The following is a 19,325-nucleotide window of genomic DNA, read 5'->3' as shown; positions in this document are numbered from 1 at the left end:
AAATGACACTTTGCAGGACACCCACAAAGTGCTGCAGAACTCCTACAGGGACCTGCAGGAAGAGCTTGAATCGATGAAAATGGAACAGCATTCCTATGTGGAAAGAGTAAGTGGCTTTTCGTACATCTGTATATGTTGTCAGGAGGGAGGGAAACCACTGATGAGTTGTATTTCCTTCTGGACTGTATTTGCAATATTGGACCAAACTTTGTAAAGGCTTGATGAAGTTTATGGGGTCTTGAACTTGGGGGACGTTGACTTGCCTGCAGTAGTAGTGAGTCTTTGCTTTGGCACTCATTTGCATGGGACTCTTCTATGCACTGGCCCAGGTAGTCAGTGTGACACCTGGACATGGGAGAAGCTCTGGGTTATGTACAGTTCCTGGCTCCAATACACTTCCCTTTCCCACAGTGCCTCAGAATAGTAGCCTCCCCATGCCCAGGTGAGAACCACTGCTGCAGAGGGTGTACCAGGTACTAGTTAGGATCAGAAGGCATCCCCTTTGTCCTTGTTGAGCCTTGATAGCCTTTAGGAGAAAGAAGTATTAAAGAGGGTGATCGAATTGTCACCAACAGAACCCTCATGGCTCCCAGTGTGTGTGTTGGGCATTCTGTGCTTCCAGCCCCTCTCTTGCACCTTCTCCCCCTGCAGGCTCCTGTTTTGTTCGCTGATGATTAATGGGAAGGTCCACCATGAAGTGGCTCCCCTATTATGGAAATAAGTACTTGCCCTCCATGCTTGCTTACTGATCTGAGAAACTGATTCCTTCCCAACTCTTTTTTACTGCACAGATGTTACAGGAAAAAAGTTGTGCCCAGAAAAATGCAATCAGTCAGAACTCTATTTCCAAGTGTGTTGAGCTTTTGGATGGCTTGCAGGAGATGGCCGTTCGGGTGGAAATGATGAGAAAACCTACACCCCACAGTTTCAATGCGAAGGGACAAATGCAAGCAGCAGAGTCAGTTTGCTCTAACTCATCACAGCCATGTGTCTTGCCTCTGAGTATGGCATTGCAGGGTTAGTAGAGGTCCAAGAAATGATAAAAATCTAAGATGCTGCATCATACCATAGTACCTGATGTTTAAGTTGAATTCAAATTCATGCCTATATGCAGGGTTTTGATCCTTAGTAATGTTATCTTTCCTTGTCATTCTTTCCCCTATTGCTGTCCTTTCTTGAATCTTTGCTGCAAACAAAAGGGAAGCTCACCAGTGAGACCTGAGCATGTTGGTTGAGTGATGAGTGAAGGGAGGGTTAGACATGGTCCATTTTCTCACTGGAGCCTGAAGTCAAATGGTCACGACTGTTGTATCACAGGGATACAACATGCTCATTTGGTCAACATGCACAAGCAAAAGCAGCTCTAACGAATGATTCAATTTCAGGTAAACTCCTTGACTTCGAGGGAAACGGAGCTGCAGGGGAAAGTGCACGAGATAACACAGAAAATGACGGACTTGACAGAAGAATTCAATGGGGAGAAACATAGGCTAACTGAAGAATTAAATGTAATGTTGGAAGAAATGAAGCCCAAAGAAGTAAGTCCGTCTGTGACAGATCAGTAATCAGTGTGCACACTCTCCTTGTTTGTTTCTGTAAGACCTTCTGCACTGTGCCAAATGTTACTGAGCTTTTGAGAAAAATCACTGGAGCGCTCCTGTCAGGATCAGAGAAGCAGCGATCTTCGCAAGCCGGCACTGTTGTGGGCCCAGATGGAGCCCTGAGCAGCCGCAGGGCACAGCACCAGTCCTGTCTTGGAGCCCAAACATTTTTCTGTAGATGTGGACCCTGTACTCTACTAAAGTCACATCAGAAGTAGATTTCATGCAGATTTCAATAGGCTGCTTTCCTAGCCTGCCAGAGACTGCCAGCCAGAGTGTTGCTACAGGCAGATCCGCTGATATTGTGGAGAACTAACAAAATAACAGAAAGAAAGTTCCACTAAAATGTAGAGTTAGAGCAGTCCTGGGTGCTCTTTTAGAAGACGTTCATGGGGAAGATGTGTAGCACCTGGGCTCCCTCTCCCCACTGCTGTTCCCATAGCAGGCTCTGCTGATTCCCGGTGCCTCCCGTTCTCCTGAATCTCAGCACTGAGTCCCAGGAGCTGCCACCTGCATGCAGTGTTGCTAGGGGCAGTGAAACCTGTTTCCACACCCAGTTACATGGTAAACATTCCAATAACCATCCTGTCCTCATGCAGCTTCCCTCCAACAGAATCCTTACCAAAGGGCGGCACATAGAGTGTGACTCTGACCCGGAATGAGTACAAAAAGGTTGAAATGATATTTGTAGTAGCATGTAGAAGAAGCTGTGGAAACTTGTACTTTCTTTCAAATACAGTATGGAAGCTGAGGAAAATTTACAGATGCTGCCATTTGTCCTGGCCAGGTAGCTCAGTTGGTAAGAGAGTCATCCTGATAAGCCAAGGTCATGGGTTCCATCCCAGGCCAGGGCACATATAAGAATCACCAATGAAAACATGGATGGGTAAACAGCAAATTGATATTTTTCTCTTTCTCAAATCAATATTTAAAAAAATGTAAAGTTTGGGCATTTAATCTCAGCAATTGACTTGAGTGATTTTGGGGCAATCCTGCGTGGAAGGAGTTGCTACTGATGATACATTGAATGTAGCATCTGCTGAAATCTCTGGTGCTGAGCAGCTTGGGTATGTCCCAAGTATGCTGTTGATTGTACTTCATTCGTAGGCTCTAGTAAAAAGAAAAGCTGAGTGTCTAGCCTCAAGTTTATACATTGGAGCATGTGAGCTTGTGGTGACTTCATTCATTCATTTATTCATTCTGTAAACACTAAGCACTGCCAGGGTTAGGCTGTAGAAGGTTGAACCAAAGCTCTCCTGTGCTGCTTGTACTCATAGCGCTTACAGTCTAGGCACACAACAGGAAGCACAAAACACTCATAAACTGCTAAGTGCTACAAAGGATACAAATGAGATTGTCTATTGCAGAATAATTGGGAATTGGGGAGCGGGGTATGCATTAACCCAGTGTAGATGGGGCAGTCAGAGAATGTTGCCTGCTTGATAGGGAGTCAGGCCTACAGAGAGCCCACTGCAGGATGGAAGCCTCTGGGTCTAGAGAGCAGTGTGGTCAAGTCTTTGAGATTAGAAAGAACTGTACTTTTTTAAAAAATGAAAGGAAGCCCTTGTGGCTGGAATCAGATGGAAAATGATATGAAAAAGAATGGAGAGGAAGGCAGGCCGTGGTCAAGTGTTAGAATAAAATCTGAAGTGACATAATACACAAGGCTGCACTTTAAAGGAAAGGTTTGGGGTTGCTATATGCATTCGGCTAGTTTAGAACACAGGTTGTAATTCAAGATGATGTGAGTGATAGAAAATACAGGCCGAGCCATGGGACCTCCAGCATGGAGGGGGAGAGGTGGGAGAAGAGCAAGCAAAGACACTGAGAAGACTGGGTGGGGCCACACAGGGGAATGTCATGTCCTAGCAGCCAAGGAAGGGGCTCTCAAGATGAAGGAGTGGTCAGCAGCCTGGGGACCTACTCAGAGGTCAAATGAGTGGTCAAGGACTGAATAGTGCTCCCCAGATCTGCATCATAGAGGTATATGACAGCATGGAGCTGATTGAGGAGGAGCTGGTGCAGGAGGAGCTGGGGTGAAGGCTGGTTGGAGTGGGTTGAGTGAATGGGAGATGAGGAGGGGGACCTGGCCCGTGCGTATACATGCACGGGTGGAAGCAGCTGTGTGGGATCTGGCACAGGGAAGGCAGATGCCTCCAGGGCTGGCGTTTTGCTTGTCCTGCATAGAGAAGAGAGGGAGGAAAAAGGGTTCAGGGCACTTGCAAGGAAATTCTTACAGTGATAGAACATGGCCTCTGAGCTGGTCAAGGAAGAGAGTGTCACTCTGCAGGGGCTCGAGTGTGAAGGTTGTAATGGTGGTGCTGTTGATGAGGTCAAAGAATGATTGCCATAGAAACACTCTAAGAAGCCAGCCCCATAGCCTAGGAGGGTAGAGTCCCAGAGTGGATTAGTTGAAGTCAGGTTTCAGAGGTTTTGTGGTCCCGTGGCTGTGACCTTGGGGGTGGCTGGGTAGAACAGAGGAAATTGCCACTGGACATGAAGTTGGAATTTAAAGTGAATGCATTGCTAAGGATCATTCCACTATTCTGTATAGATTTTTGTCTTGCTCGTGAAGTAGTTTTTCCCCCTTGGTACTCAGTATTTCCTGAAGATATTATCGAGGTTCTTAATTACTTTCCCACGATTGTATTACTTTTCTCATTAGGGCCAATTGAAGGAACTCATGCTAGAAAATAGTGACTTGAAGAGGAGATTGGACTACGCACACAAAGACCAGATGGAAAAGCAAGAGCAAATGAGAGAGGAAATAGCTGAATATCAGCGACAGCTTCAGGAAGCTGAAAAGAGACATCAGACTTTGCTTCTGGATACAAACAAACAGGTGAAAAGTAGAGTTTGGTACCTGGGGGAGCTGGAAAGTGTGTGTAGACCATGGTAAGGAGACATTCGTTTTGCAAGAAGGTCAAAGTTCTGCATTATTATTATTATTGTGCTCTGAGGTTTTAGGAAGGGTGTCATCATGAGCTACATTATCTTTCTCCCAATTCGCTGCACATGCCTCATTAGACGACTTCAGCTGTGAAACGACATTTGCATCTCAGAGTAGAGTAGTTGGAGAGTGGCAGAGTCCATTTGAAGTGGTCCTTGGAACAGCAGTTTTCTTTGGGGTTTGTTTTGCTGAAATAGCATTTTTCTGCCCTAGCATGAAATGGAAATCCAGACATATAGAGAGAAACTCACTTCTACAGAAGAATGTGTCAGCTCGCAGAAGGTGGAGATAGACCTCTTGAAGTCCAGTAAAGAACAGCTCAGTAATTCTTTGAAAGAAAACACTGAGCTTTTAGGAGAATTGATAAAAACCAAGGTATGTTTCCTTCTCATTGTTTCATGACTTAGAACAGTTTATACAGAATTGTGGTTTTAATGGTATTGACTTATAAGATTTCATTTTAATTTCTATGAAAAAGTGTTGTGTAGTTATGAATAATATCACTCAGCAATTCTGCTGAGCTCTTTTTAAAATCAGTGGATGGCCTATAGACTCATGGCTTGAATGAACTTCATTGCTCAGTAAATCCTCAAACTAGAGAATGTTAAAGACTTCTGGAGATGGACATGAAGATTAAAGCAATAACAGATTAGGGCAGGCCCCTCAGCTGTAGATAGCACTTTGGTGGGTAATTCCAAACTCTTGCTTGATGGGTGTCCCAGTTCCCTGCTGTCACCAAACCCACTTACTTTCCTCTGGCTTCCAGGAAGGTCAAGGTGTGGCAAAGCATTTGGTTGGGCACTTGGCACGTGTATGTGTCCACTCTCCTCTTCCTCTCCACAGAGGGACCATGAAGCTTTCTTGGCTAGGAACAAAAGGAGGTGGGCTCTAGTCTTGGGAATCTGAGGCTGGAGATGGTGCTTCTGTAATTCTCCTTGGAAAGGAGGCTCTTTTGATTCCTACACAGATGTTTTTATAAAATGAATGCCATCTGGAAGGTACAATAATGAACCTGGAAAACAAATATCTTCCAGTAAAGGTCTTTACTAAAAGAAGATATATATTTTTAAAATTATGATGTTAATTGTGTATTGAATATATTCTAACAGAAAAGGAGATATCAACTTCTGAGGTTTATTGCTCTTATACACTGATCAGGAGGAAGGAAATATCCCAATGTAACAGACACTCATGAAATTCACAATAACATGAATGATCAATGATGTTCTGTTCCACGAGAGATAATTGGTTTTCATAATAGAAGGATGTAGCTTTGGGTCTACTTTTTTACACACTTTCTGCCTTTTTAGTCTTTGACAGTTTTACTGTGAGGAATGTCCATTGATATTCATACCATGTACAGAATGGTGCATTTTTGAGTCTATTCAGACCACCTGTAATTTTAATGAGATATACTTGATAAGCATTCTTGCAATTGAAATAATCCATCTCTAATCCAATAAAGGTTGGAATCAGAAATAGAAAATTTCGCAAGTGCCGCTCTATTGAAACATTGCTAGTGATTTCCGGATGAAATCTACACAGGATGAAATCACTAGTAACATGAATATGGAGCTCAGGTTTTGATAGTTTGGTGAGCTTTTATATATTCATGATCTCCTACCAGAATCCCTTAGAGCTAAGTGGTTTTAGAATTCTGCATCTTTAGATGCTACACAAAACAGTGCAAGTGCCACATATTATGGAATATTCTAGCAGGATCTAGGGTAATACTTCATACCAATTCATATTTCTGTAGCAAAATGTGTGAATATTCTGACAAGGTAGCATAAATGCACACTCTGAATACCTTGGTATCAGGTCCAATTTTGCCTCAATCATTTGCAGTGCTTTTGTTTTTGGTTAAGGAAACATGAATTCTCCCACCTGTCTACTCATGTTCTAGTTGAGCTACTTACAAAATTCAAATTGGTATTGTGAGCCATAATAGTGTTTAGTCTTCACCTGGTGTGACTAGAACAGATGCCATCTTAGGGATTATGATTCCATATCAGCACAAGATTACAGATGAAAACATAATTCTCAGAAATTTTGACCCACGAAGAATAAGTCCATGGACTCCTATCCCCACCCTCCTAGTTGTGATTGCCCTTGGATAAACACAGGCAGAGTCCGTGACTTAAGAGCATACTCTTAGGAATGATGCTTTGTGTTTGTGGATGCCAAGAAGGGGAGTCAGAAAACCAGTGTGTACCGGGGAGACTTAGGAAGCTGAGGAGAAAAGGTGAATTGTTTTATTCTTAATTAGATGTTTTAGTGTGAACATAATAATTCTTATATTGACAATATGTGATTCTTAAGTATATCTCATAATGATTTTTTTTGTGTTTTTTTTTTAATTTAAATTTTTTAAAAATTTTCATTATTTTTTTAGAGGGAAGGGAAGGGAAGGAGAAAGAAAGGGAGAAAAACATTGATGTGTGGTTGCCTCTCCAGTGCCCCCTACTGGGGACCTGGCCTGCAACACAGGCATGTGCCCAACCAGGAGTCTGACCAGCAACTTTTGTTCCAAGGTCAGCATGCAACACGCTGAGCAACACCAGCCAGGGCTCATAATGATCTTTCTGTGTGCTTATACAAAGAAATCAAAGGCTTTAAATTCAAGTTTTATATTGCAGATGGATAATCAAACCCATATAAAGGAAAAGACATGTGCCCAGGGGAAGATGGATATTTTGCTCAGACACCATAAGCCGATGGAGGAGGAGGAGAAGGAGCAGTTGCAGAAGGAGCTGTGTCAGCTTGAAGAAGCTGCGCCAGAGAAGCAGAAACCAGGTGGGGTGAGCTGGGCAAGGCCCTGGGCAGGGCCCTGTACGCGGCCGGCAAGGGCTGGTGTGGGCACAGGCAGTGTCTCCGTGCTACACTGTCCTACTGCGCGCAGGCTGATTCTCGGCAGTTGTCAATTTTCCAATTTCCGACTTTTGTGCTCGGTGTCGGATCATTCACAGGATTCAGAGGGAAGCCTGCATTTTGAAATAGAACAATCACATCTTCTGTTCCATAAAACGTACACAAAAACGGGCAGCACTTTTTGCTAATGGGCCATTCCAGGAAGAGTTGTCCACGTGATGTCCATTGACCCAGATGGCGGAGAGCCATCAGAACTGCCGCTGCCAGTTTGTGGACACCTCATTCTGGTTGTCCTTGGCCCACCCTTGTGTGTCAGCTACGTGGGAGGGTTGGAGGGCTCTATTTTTGGGTCTGAAAGTAAAATAAAAAAGAAAAGACAACTTTTCTCCACCTATGCCTGAGTGGAATGCTTCTTACTGCGTGGAGAGATGATGATAAGCATTGTAGCAGTGGCTCTGCTGGACCAAGGCTCAGCAGGGTGCTCCAGTGGTCTTTCCTGCTCAGAAGAGACCTTGGAGTATGCGGGGCTCCAGGGAGTTTGTCTAATGCATTTCCTGCCAACCACGGCAGCTAAAAGTTGAACAAGACTCCCACCCTGATTGTCCCCTAAACTTTTGTCCACCAGACCCTTCATTGCTTACAGATAGTTTTCAGAGCTTTTGTGGACCTGCCTCGTCACTGGCCCCTTTCTGCCTCCCAAAGCCGTTACAATGGAGACTTCATATTCTTGAACGACTTACGTTGTTCATTCAAGTGAGTGGGAAGAATGGACAGAGAACCTAGAGACGTGCTAAATTAATCCATTGGATGTCATATGAACAACCACAAGAAAGTTTCGTGGGTTAGCTGCAATACAAATTTGGTGGGTTTTTTTTAAGCTGTCCTAGTAAGACTTACATAATCTATTAGAGTAATTTCCCTGATATGATCCCTCCCAAACAGGGGTTGTTAGAACTCTAAGAACATGCACAGATATAGTTCCTCCACGTCTACCAAGAAAAAGAAATTAGAAAACAAGTTTCAGGTTTGCTGCTTTATGATGTCCAGTGTCAATTAAAGAGTGTCATGCTGTGATTTTTGACAGGTGCTCTGGTGGATGCGCGTGTAGATGAACTGATGACGGAGCTGAAAGAACTGAAAGAAACCCTCGAGGGGAAAAGCAAGGAGGCAGAAGAGTACTTGGACAAGTACTGCTCCCTGCTTATAAGCCACGAGAAGCTGGAGAGAGACAAAGAGATGTTAGAAACACAAGTGGCCCGTCTGAGTTCACAACAATCTCCACCGACTGTCCAGACTCCCCCTTTGCTAAAGTCAGTTGACCCAGAGTCACCTCCAGTCCCTTGTGTGACTGAAAGGAAGGGATCATCCGGCGGAAGGAAAGCTTCAGGCAAGAGGCAGAGGTCCAGCGGCATTCGGGAGAATGAGGGAGGAGCAGCGCCTTCCCCACCACACACGTTTCCTAAAAGAAGCCAGAAGGCGGCCAGAAGGGGCACACCCCCTGCAGAGGATGCAGAAGACACTGAGTTTGAGCCCGAGGGACTTCCAGAAGTTGTACAGAAAGGTGCGGCATAATTTTAAAACAAAATGATCGGTGTTTTGAAAGTCCACATGGAATTTCACATGCAAAAAGACATGTGAAGCATGGAGCATGGAGTTTTAGGTTATTGTGCAATTGTAAAAATTAACATTCAGAAATTATATACCTTTTAAGATGTATATTTTCCTTTCTGTCTTGAGAGACTGAATAGGATCCAGTAACTCATGTCACACTACACAAGGTGCTGGAAGCTTTGCAAAATGATTGTTAAAATGCTCTTTTGCATTTGATATTCCTGTGCTGAAAAATCCTCAAATCTAGGACACCCTTTAAGCTTTCCTGTCTGTTGTCACATATGACTCAGGTAGTAGGTGAACTGGAGGAGGGGTCTGATGATACGGTCCCCTGGCTGAAGCCACTCACCACTTTTTCTAAGCCCCAGGGGTCCTCCAAGAGTGGCCCAGAGTCAGGGAATGATAGTTACTGGTTCGTCACCTTCCAAACCCCCAAAAATGTCCAGAAATCAACTCTAAGACTTCAAAATTGTCATAGCAATATGACATTGTCTCAACATCCAAGCTCATAACCATTGCTCTGTGGATTCATTCTTCCTCTGTTATACAAAACTACCATTCTATAGCAGACGAGAAATTACCCCATCCCCGCCTCTCTAGAAAATAATCAAAGCTGATCCATTGCCATAGATGGTTGGAGAACCACTGTTCTGAGTAACTCTAGCCCTTAGGAAATCCAGCCCCCCAAAAGGGAGCCATCCCTTCTCATTGATGTGTTTTATTTGTAGTTCAAGGGTTAAAAACCAAAACAAACCAAATGTTGCTTTAGTTAGCCATTAATGCAGCTCTGGGGTGTGTGTGATACCCTGTCTTTTAAGGTCCTTGGCATTGACTTTCTCCTCTTGGCCACCACAAGGCAGGCCAGTTCCTTCTCTGGAAGGAGGTGGTGTATGTGGAGAGTGAAACCGGCATTAGTTTTAGGGAGGTGAGATCTCTTCGCGTGACAGTGGTCACCCAAAGGAGCTCTTGGCATTTTATATTTTCCCCTATAAACAAGAACTGGCCTTTGTTTTCCTTATTTTTTATTTTAACTTTTTCATCTCCCCCCGCACCAGTCCATATTTTACAGGAGGATTTGCCTGGTGTGTTCTTCAGATCTTAGAAAAACTCAAGTTAAGACATCCTCATAGAAGAAGCAGGAAACATTTTTCTGTTTGATGTTATTTTTCCATTGTGTGTGTTTTTTTAAATGTTTCTAATAAGGGAAAACCTGTTAGTTATTCATTCAGTTTGACAACTACCAGCGTGACTCTGAGTTTTATCCCTGTCCACCGAGGCTGGGAGAAAGCTTTTTTGTAGTGCCACGTAACTTGGTTAAAACTTGACCTCATGCATATCGTGTTCATTGTAGATAGAACGGGACCTGGCAGTGCTGACAGGCAGCTTTTTTTGTTCCTAGGGCTTGCTGACATCCCAACGGGAAAGATGAGCCCCTTCATCCTGAGAAGAACAACCATGGCGACCAGGACCAGCCCCCGCCTTGCCGCTCAGAAGTTAACACAGTCCCTCCTAAATATCCACAAAGAAAACCACGCTGGGGCCTCCCAGCCAAGAGCTGCTGGCAGCAGATCGCAAAAGGTACCTCCTGTGCACAAGTCTCTCCAGTTGGGAATCCAGGAAATGACAGGGTTCTCTGGGGCAGTGTTTGACACTGCACCCTCTAACTTGGGAGCTCTTGAAAGTCTGTCCTTCCTCTCCATGAGGGACAAAGAGGTCGGCGGTGAGCAGCCTTGGGGATACACGTTAAGTGATCCAGCTGCAACCTGGCCCTTGACCCAGCAGGCCACTTAGACAGTTTGATGGGGAGTGGCCTTGTTCCATAGAATTCAAAGGACTTGGGAGAAAGTTTCAGGCATTAGCACTGAAGGACTGGAAGTGGTACTTCTCATTTTGGCACAGGCCTTGGTCATGGTAATTTGGTGTTTTTCCTCTCCCCGCACTGTCCATTCTTCACCTTTTCTTCCTCCTTTACTTTCTGCTGAAAGCACACCTTTCACTGGATGTCAAAAGTAAGGAGCTGTTTATGGATTTCGCTATTTTGCTTGTTGAGGGCTAGGACCTTAGAAATCTCTGTGTACCTTGCAAAGAGCCCGGTAAATGTTATTTAAAGCATAGAGAATATTTGCTTAACAAATCTCGTAGCATTTCTATAATCCACCACCTGGCGCTGTCATTTATGTACACATAGTGTGTGTGCATTGTGTTGAACGTTCGTGTTTTACTTTCACTTTATTGAACTCTGGCTGTGAGTACAATCCTGAAAGGATGAGGAAAGGAAGACTCAACTATTTAATGCCCAGAGTTAACACCTGCTCTGTCTTGGTGCCACAGTCCTGCTGTTCTCCCAGTTTTTGCAAACTAGGGATCCCAGAAATATAGTTGGATGCTGCTGGAATAGCATCAAGAATTTAAAAACTCTTGTGACTTTTTTTCCTGCTTGTTGGAGTTTGCAACCTGATTAACTTGAACCAGCAAATAAAATTTTCCAAGTGGCATAACCGTTAGTCGTGCAATGTAAGCATTCTTAAGTGAGCAGGTGTTTAGGAATTTTGATACCAAACTATAGTGAGGTTGATGATTTAGCTGAATCAAAACAAGCGCGTATTTGCGAACGTGTTTGCTGATGTATAAGAGGTTTTTAAGTTTTAAGGAATTTATACCTAGTATTAAGTTTGTCCATAACGTATAACATTTTAAAAATTCTGGGGTGAGGAGGAAAGGCTGAAATTTTGTTTCACTCATTAAAGCCAACCGTCCATTGCTTGTGTTAGAAATACGCTAGCGTTTTGTGCAGCGTGTTTCCCTCCCTCATCGATTCCCCGGTCCCACCCACCCTCCCGACCTCCCTCCCATTTACATTTCACTTCTGGACTCTGGGAACAACAAAACACTGAAGAGAGGGCACTGGGGTAGCTCCTGACATTCCAGTGACCATAAAACAGCTTCTTTTCCATGAAGCAACTAGTGCCTCCAAAGAATGAAGCTGCACCTAGGCTATTAACCATAAGATGACCCCTGACCTGCATCCTAGGAGTCCAGTTTAGGTCCCAGAGGAGGCTGGGCCTTTTCCTCAGGTGGCTGACTGGGAGCCGCTCCTTACTCCAAAGTGCATGCCAATGGCTGTCTGCTGGTCTCACACTGACAGGGATCCAGTGAGGTATTTGAGTCTGAAATAGGAAATCATGACGTAGGTAGTAAGTACCCTGCACTTCCATTATGTCATGCCGGTTCACTTGATTGTATTTACTTGCTTAAAAGTGTGCCTTCTCAGTTGCAAGATGGGTTCCGTGAGGTTCCTGATTGTTTGTGCTTTACCTGTGTCCTCCTGTCTAATGCAACGTCTGGCATTCAACTGATATTTGTTGAATGCATAGAGCTGCTGAGGTTGCCCTGAAGTGGCTGCAGAGAGAAACAGATGTTTGAAAATTGTGTTAGAAAATCATGTCTTGAAATGAGCACACGGGTCTTCTTTCTCTTCTTTTATGAGGAGTTCATGGTAAGTGGAGTTGCATGTGGAGTTCAGCCTGATTCTCTAAGAAAAAAGGCTTTGCCCACTAGGGGGCGTGCTCTCCACACTGCTGTTCAATGCCTTGTGGAGGGAGTCCTAACCAGGGTTTCCTGCATCTTTCTCATCACTGTCTCAGCTGCTGGCCACAGGAGGCACCAGCCTTTATGAATTGCTAAGCAATTTAGTGTGCATGAGCAATTGAAGGGGGGTCCTTTGACCAAGAGGTTATAGGAGAGATTGCACATTTAGATGCAAACATCAAAACCCAGCCTCTTGAATTCTAATTTAATTGAGCATTTCCTGAGTCACATTATAAAATGCTCACCTCATCAGTTAAACATATTTCATCATTCAGTTTGAGAAATACAGAGCAAGGCATCATTTTTCTGAAGCAGTTGCTTAGGAACGTAGGATTGTCGCCTTCACCTGAAGTGGCTGGCTTGAGTTTTGAGCAAGACAGTGACATGTGACAGTGACAAGTTCAAGGGGAAAAGAGGTGAAAAGCAGGTTAGGTGAGGACCATTCTCTGTCATGTCTCTGGGAGGAATAAACCCAGCAGCTCCTAGTTGCTGGGGACAAGGGAGTGTGATGTGTGTAGACCTGATCTGAACCTGGGGTTGGTCAGTGCCGGCGGACGGGACACTAAGGTGTAGAGGAGGATGGTGATGCCCTCACCAGAGCATCTGTCAGTCAGCAGTTCTGTGGGACTTTGTGCTTTTTCCCTACTAATGAGGTTTGTTTTCACGGAGCCATCCACGTCCTCGCCCTCTCCCCCCGTGGCCACAGATGTAGTTTGTAAGGCAGGGGTTGGGTGAACCTGAGAGTTTAAGGACCTGCTGAATTTGACCTCTACTTGTTATCAACAGGTCTGAGCATAAGCAACCAGCCTCAGGGTCACATCCATAGTTTAAACCCAGGTCACCGACTATAATTTCCTCAATTAGCATTAGAGAAATTGAACCTAGAGGCACGGGGGAAGTCCAGGGATGGACTTTGGCTATTTAATTAGGGTTAGGAAAGAGTCTTACTAGCTCAAATTCTCTTTCCCCATGGGATCTTCCTCTCTCTCTCTTTCTAAGGTGAGCCTAAAGATTTGATTCCCCAGCCTCTGATGGGTTCAAGGGAAATGCCTGTCTTTTGTATCGCTTTCCACTTAAAAACAAAAGAAAGAGTACTAGTAAAAGTGTTTGTTTCAAGCAGCACAAGTTCAATTCCCAGTCAGGGCACATGCCTGGGTTGCAGGCCACAGCCCCCAGCAACCGCACATTGATGTTTCTCTCTCTCTTTCTCCCTCCTTTCCTTCTCTAAAAATAAATAAATAAAATATAAAAAAAATCGATGTCTTATTAAAAAAAAAGTGTTTGTTTCCATCAATGTTCCATGTATGTTAATTTGCCATTCAGTCCTCATCCTGACCCTTCAGGGCTGCTGCCCCTTTTAAGTGTCCTGCACGTGGTCCGAGGTACAGGCAGGCTTTCCGGGGATGTGATCTGTTGGCCAGATTTGCTGTGTTTTCTGTTATGAAAAGTATTGAACTGCCTTTTAAAACCACATACTTCCTATGGAAAGAATATAAATGAGGAAATAATTGCCATTCTTTCTTCTTGCAGCTTCACAAGGAGGTCATTGGCAGGCACTGGCTCAGGAAGTGACCTGTCACAGTGCTGCCTCTCAGGGCCAGGACTGAACATACATTGCCCTTGTGAGAGCCTGTCCTCTGTTTCTTTGTGTTTCATTTGGTTTGGTTTCAAAGATCTTCTTCCTGCAATCTCTGCAAAACTGTTACCTTTACCTTTGGCTAAGTGAAGCCTTTGCGTACTTCATCTGTCTTGTTCCTCTTTCTCTTCTGACCACTATCTTCTTTCACTAATATGGAAACCTCCAAGAAAGTCTTGACTCACATCTGCTTCTTAAAGCCTTACATTTCCTGAGTTCCTTTTTTCTCCTTAAAGGCAGGCCATCAGAAAGGGGATGTACTTCCCCTGACTTTTGTATTATATTGCTGCCCTCTGTTGTCATGCAGATCTGACCTGGAAATCACGTAAAGATGACCTGAGTATGATTAATATGTTACAGGAGGGCAGGTGGGAGGTCTTTTTGATATTGTAAAGAAGGCTTATAATCCTACGAAGGTGGTGCCACTCATTTGGGTTACATTCATTTGAATGACATTGGCCGCTCCAGTAAGGTCAATGAAGCTGGTTTGGGTTCTCTCTTAGGTGTATGTTGAATGTTTGCTTTGTAGTCAGGGGACACAAAGGCAAAGAGGCCAAGTCTTTGCCCTGAAAGAGCTTCCCTCTGGTCTGACAGGGTCACACTGGCCTTGGGAGCAGGTCTCTGGCCATCAGAGGTGTCAAGGAAGGTTTGCAAGGTGCCTCATCAGGGGTCATGACAGGTGTCTTCCTAGCTCTTAGGTGGGACCTGTCCTTAGGTAAGAAGAAAGGGTAACACTGTGTACAAGATGTGGGGAAGAAGAATCTGACTTCAAGTTTGATGACAAACTCGCTGTAGGAATGTGAATGTGATTGAAGCCTCTGACAAAGATGCTTGTTTTGCAGGTCAAGGTCACTCAGCAAAGCCCCTCGGATTCAGGCACCATCCTCCAAGACCCTTCAGCCAGACCTCTCTCGGCCAGTAACATCCCTAAGAGACAGTGGGCCAGCAGCCCCAGCGAGGGCCTGAAGTCCAAGCGAGGCTGCCCCGCGCCCAGCTCGGAAGCTGGCACCGAGTCCCAGGAAAACTGTAGGATCCAGTAGAGGGGACCTTGTGTGTTGGGGCCCCTGGCAGGTGGCCGCAGTTGGGGGGAAACCAGTGTGCCCACAGGGGCTTGTCTTTACTCAGGGACACATTATCAGTAGGAAGAAAGCAATTTCTGTAAAATGTACATACACTGTACTCTTCAGATCTCCCACTGAAAAGTCTGGAAGCCCTGGTCACCCACCTATTTCTTCCTGAGGTGCCTCCCCCGTGCTGTGCTCCACAGCAGAGTGGAAAGCGTTTTGGGAACATTATACTGGAGAGGCAAGCACTGTATGATAACTTCCGTTTGTATGTGTGGGTTTTAAAGATACAAAACAATTTATACTTTCAATTAACTGCTCCTAGGAAAACATAAACTTGCCTCGTGCTATTTCCGACGTACTATTCCTTGTACTAGACATGAAATACTTTCAGAGAACTTGTTAGAGCTGAGTCAAATGAAGGAAGGCCCTGTTCTATGTTTTTAAGGAAAATGTGCTCAAATATTCACTGTGGCAGCCTGGTTGCTGGCCCCTCAACATGTAATGTATGAAATGTTCTGCTATGGAGATGGGTTCTTTGAAAAGGCCAATTTGGTGTGCATTCCCCCACATGGTGATGTTGTATTAAAACAAGGCATTTTGTTCTCATAAAGCTTACCTCTGTTTCTGTAAAAATGATTCCTAAACTTAAATGCACTATGAGCATTGGGACCACTTGTTGCAGGTATGCGGTATTTTCCAGGTCACATCCGTGACAGGGTTCTGAAAACATGCAGGTATTACGAGCCATTCCAAATCTAACAATTCTGCAGCGAGTCCTTTTGTCCTTGAATCAGGGAATCAAATGTTTCCAGGACATGAGGTAGTAAAAGATGATTTGCTCTTGGCTTTTGGTTCAGACTGGTGTAGACAACTTGAGCAGTACTCTCACATACTGTTTAAAACTGTCTTTTGTAAGGTGGACTCCATTGTTGTCTAATGCTTTGGTAATATGAAAGTACTTAGTATTCATCTACTAAAAGTCGACATCCTTGCTTTCTTCCTGCTTCTTCAGTCACTTGAGATTCGGGTGTGATGCAATGATGTCCATGTCATCACTCCTCCCAAGGCTGCCATGAGGTCAAGGGCGTGGCCCGTCACACAGTGCTGGGACCAGGCCATCAGCTTTATTGGCTGTCCCCAGTTAGTGGAAGATTGCACTCACTAGGTCTGGCTGAGTAGTTCTGTGGGACCTGGAAAACCTCTTCCTCTTTGTTGGGGTGGACTGTAGCTGCTGCTCCCTCCTGGTTAGGGGGAATACTCGGCATGCCTTCCATTTTCAAGTTCACAGCCTTATAAACAAACAGCCAGGACATTATTCCTTTCCTCGAGCTAACAACACTCATAGACGAGGAGCTGAGCTGCATATATGATGAAAAGTGAACATGCTGCAGTCCCGGCTCTGATATAAGCAGTGGAGTCACAAATACCAGCACAGCTGACACATCGAGGGGGAACTAGACCAAGTCCATACAGGTCTAGGAATCCAATTCTCCTCTGTACAATGTGGGGTTGGCTGAGACCATGTGTTTCATCTTAAATATTCTGCAGGAACTGAGATGGTTCTCTGTTTTTGGGGAATCATCAAGAGTCCAAAGGGGCTGCATCTTCAATGAGAAGGAAAAAAAAACCAACATTTCATGTAGCCAGATTTCCTAAAAGTCACTTCTGCACACACTTACCTTCTTTGAGATTTCTCTGTGGTTTTTCTCACTTGATGCCAGCCCCTGTTATTGGAACTGACATTTGCACAGATTTGTTTGGACCTGAGAGGAACTCAGGGCATATCTTCACAGGGCCAGGTGGGGAGATGTGTGCTGCTTCCATTGTTCTGAGTCCTGCACATAGCAGGAAAGAACATCGGTCCTACAATTCCCAAGTTCTTCCAAACTCATTCAGGTTGTGTCCGTTTGTCTTGAAAATAACTTAAATGGGAAATAAACTATGATCAATCATTCTAAATCAGAAGTTGTACTAGTCATTGCCTTAGTGTTCATATTTCTGTCTTGTGGTTGAGAAAGGGGATGCTAAGTCCTGGAGTTGGTATTGGAGGATAGTTGAGCTCTGCTCTCCCTGCCACTTGGTTTTGTGTCATAGCATAGAGGAAGGGCTTTGTGCGAGCTTCCCTGCCTAGAGAGAACAACCTGAAGTGCTTCGGGACAACCATCCTAATTAGAAAAGTCTGTATCCTCAGTCTCACATCCTACCTCCTGGAACACTTAGGTATCTGATGCCACCACTCCCCTGAGCTAGGGATCAACTAAAAACATTGTGTGGAAATTATACACATTTTCCAAAGAGTTTTTGTATTTTCGCTCAAACCTTTCTCCTTTGGAGCTAATGGAGACATTAGGTTCTGCATTTTAGAGGCTGGGACTAAGAGACGCAGGTGGAACTGACTCCTATGTCTGGAGAGACCATGCTCCTCACTATAACAATGCGTCTCAACAGTCTTGCAACATGGAGATTATCTTCCCTGGAGAGAACAAGAGACAGGGTCAGAGGTGAACTATTTCACCCTCAGCTTTGTGAACACGGAGCCCCCCCATCTTGTGCCTCTCTAGATGTTGGCAGTTCCTGGGGAGTCTTCATAGGACAGATACTTGGATGATAGAAGCATTTCTATTTTAAAAAATGTTTTTAAACCTTTTTAAAATTTATTGATTCTAGAGAGAGAGAAAGGAAGAGAAACATCAATTTTGTTCCACTTAAAAAAATTATCTATTTTTATTCTTGAATCCTCTCCCTAGGATATGTGTATTGATTTGAGAGGGAAAGGTGGGGGTGGCGTGGGGTGGAGAGAGAAGTATTAATCAGTTGTCCCCTGTATGCACCCCAATTAGGGACTGAACCCACAACCTTGGTGTATCAGGACAGTGCTCTAATCAACCGAGCTACCTGGCCAGGGCTGCATTTCTACTTTCTCTGTGCAATATAGATATCCTTAAGTGTGGGATGCCGCCATCTGACATGGTATTAAGTTTTCTACTATTAAATTTTCAAAAACATGTATAAATTTCAACTTCTAAAATTATTACCAACTTAATGTATAAGCATTATTTACTTTAATGAAATCCTTTTCAAGTGTCTGTTTTGGAAAACCTTGGAAGATCTAAAAGATTTGTGCAACTTTGAATCCAAAATTTTGGTATAAATATAGATATGAAAAATGGAAATCAGGTGTTAAAATGCCTGGGCTCCCCACGTGACCTCAGGTAAGTTAATTCACTATACCTTGGATTCCTGTGGTAATATTGGGAACACTGGTAAGACTCTCTTGAGGATTTCACATGGATTAAATTAGTTCATACTTAACTAGGCCTATGATTTTATACTCAGTAAAGTGTTGCTTAGTCTCTACAGATAATTGAACACAATTAAAAAGATTGCAGCTTAAAATTGTTAGGTAAACCTCTTGGCCTAACAGAACACATTCATCTTAGATTCAGTTCTGTCCTAAGAATGTTTTCTTATCACTCTCAATACTATTAACTCTTATTTTGTGAGTTTCATCATTATAGGTTTGTACATATCATTCAACTGCTGATGTTACAAATGAACTTCCACAGATTTTTGGTTTTTTTGTTTGTTTGGCATTTTAAAATTACCCAAAGAAAAACAATTATTGCAGCAATTACAAGTGAATTGTATTGCTGAAGTTTGTATAAAAATTGGTCATTTGGAACCCAGAATACATTTCCTTATAGAAACAGCATTGTAAATTGTGCCTAAATTCAAGTCCACAAGTCAGTTTAGCTTATAATATGTTCCAGTGGCAGTGAAGTTTGGTTCCACTATACAGAACTTCTACTCATAGCACTGTTTGTCTAACAAAAACATACCGTAAGCTTTGGGCTACAAGAAACTCATTTCATCAACCATTTTTCCAGTGTCGGGTCTTAAATGGGAACAGATCCTCTTGGCGTTGAAATCGTAGGTGTGTAACCTAACAGAGCATTTCCTGGCTGGATTCTCCACCGTTCCTGCTAGACCTTGGGCCGTCC

At 43.9% G+C, this 19,325-nt stretch overlaps 1 protein-coding gene across 1 annotated transcript in view; it reads left to right on the top strand.

The window, feature by feature from the left end:
• The window catches only part of CENPF (centromere protein F), a 54,612-nt gene extending 37,412 nt beyond the window's left edge, over positions 1–17,200 (top strand). Inside the window, 8 exon segments of the mRNA XM_045838762.1 lie at positions 2–106; positions 1,386–1,538; positions 4,267–4,443; positions 4,765–4,926; positions 7,191–7,347; positions 8,507–8,983; positions 10,433–10,611; positions 15,100–17,200. Coding sequence (XP_045694718.1) covers positions 2–106; positions 1,386–1,538; positions 4,267–4,443; positions 4,765–4,926; positions 7,191–7,347; positions 8,507–8,983; positions 10,433–10,611; positions 15,100–15,297 — 1,608 coding nt within the window. The 3' untranslated portion in view covers positions 15,298–17,200.
• The last annotated feature ends 2,125 nt before the right edge of the window (positions 17,201–19,325 follow it).

This window comes from Phyllostomus hastatus, unplaced genomic scaffold (genome assembly GCF_019186645.2).
Source record: "Phyllostomus hastatus isolate PE091 unplaced genomic scaffold, TTU_PhHast_1.1 phas_contig_283, whole genome shotgun sequence".
NCBI classification, from domain to species: domain Eukaryota; kingdom Metazoa; phylum Chordata; class Mammalia; order Chiroptera; family Phyllostomidae; genus Phyllostomus; species Phyllostomus hastatus.
Note: the sequence above shows the minus strand (reverse complement) of the source record. Positions and strands in the feature narration are given on the sequence as shown.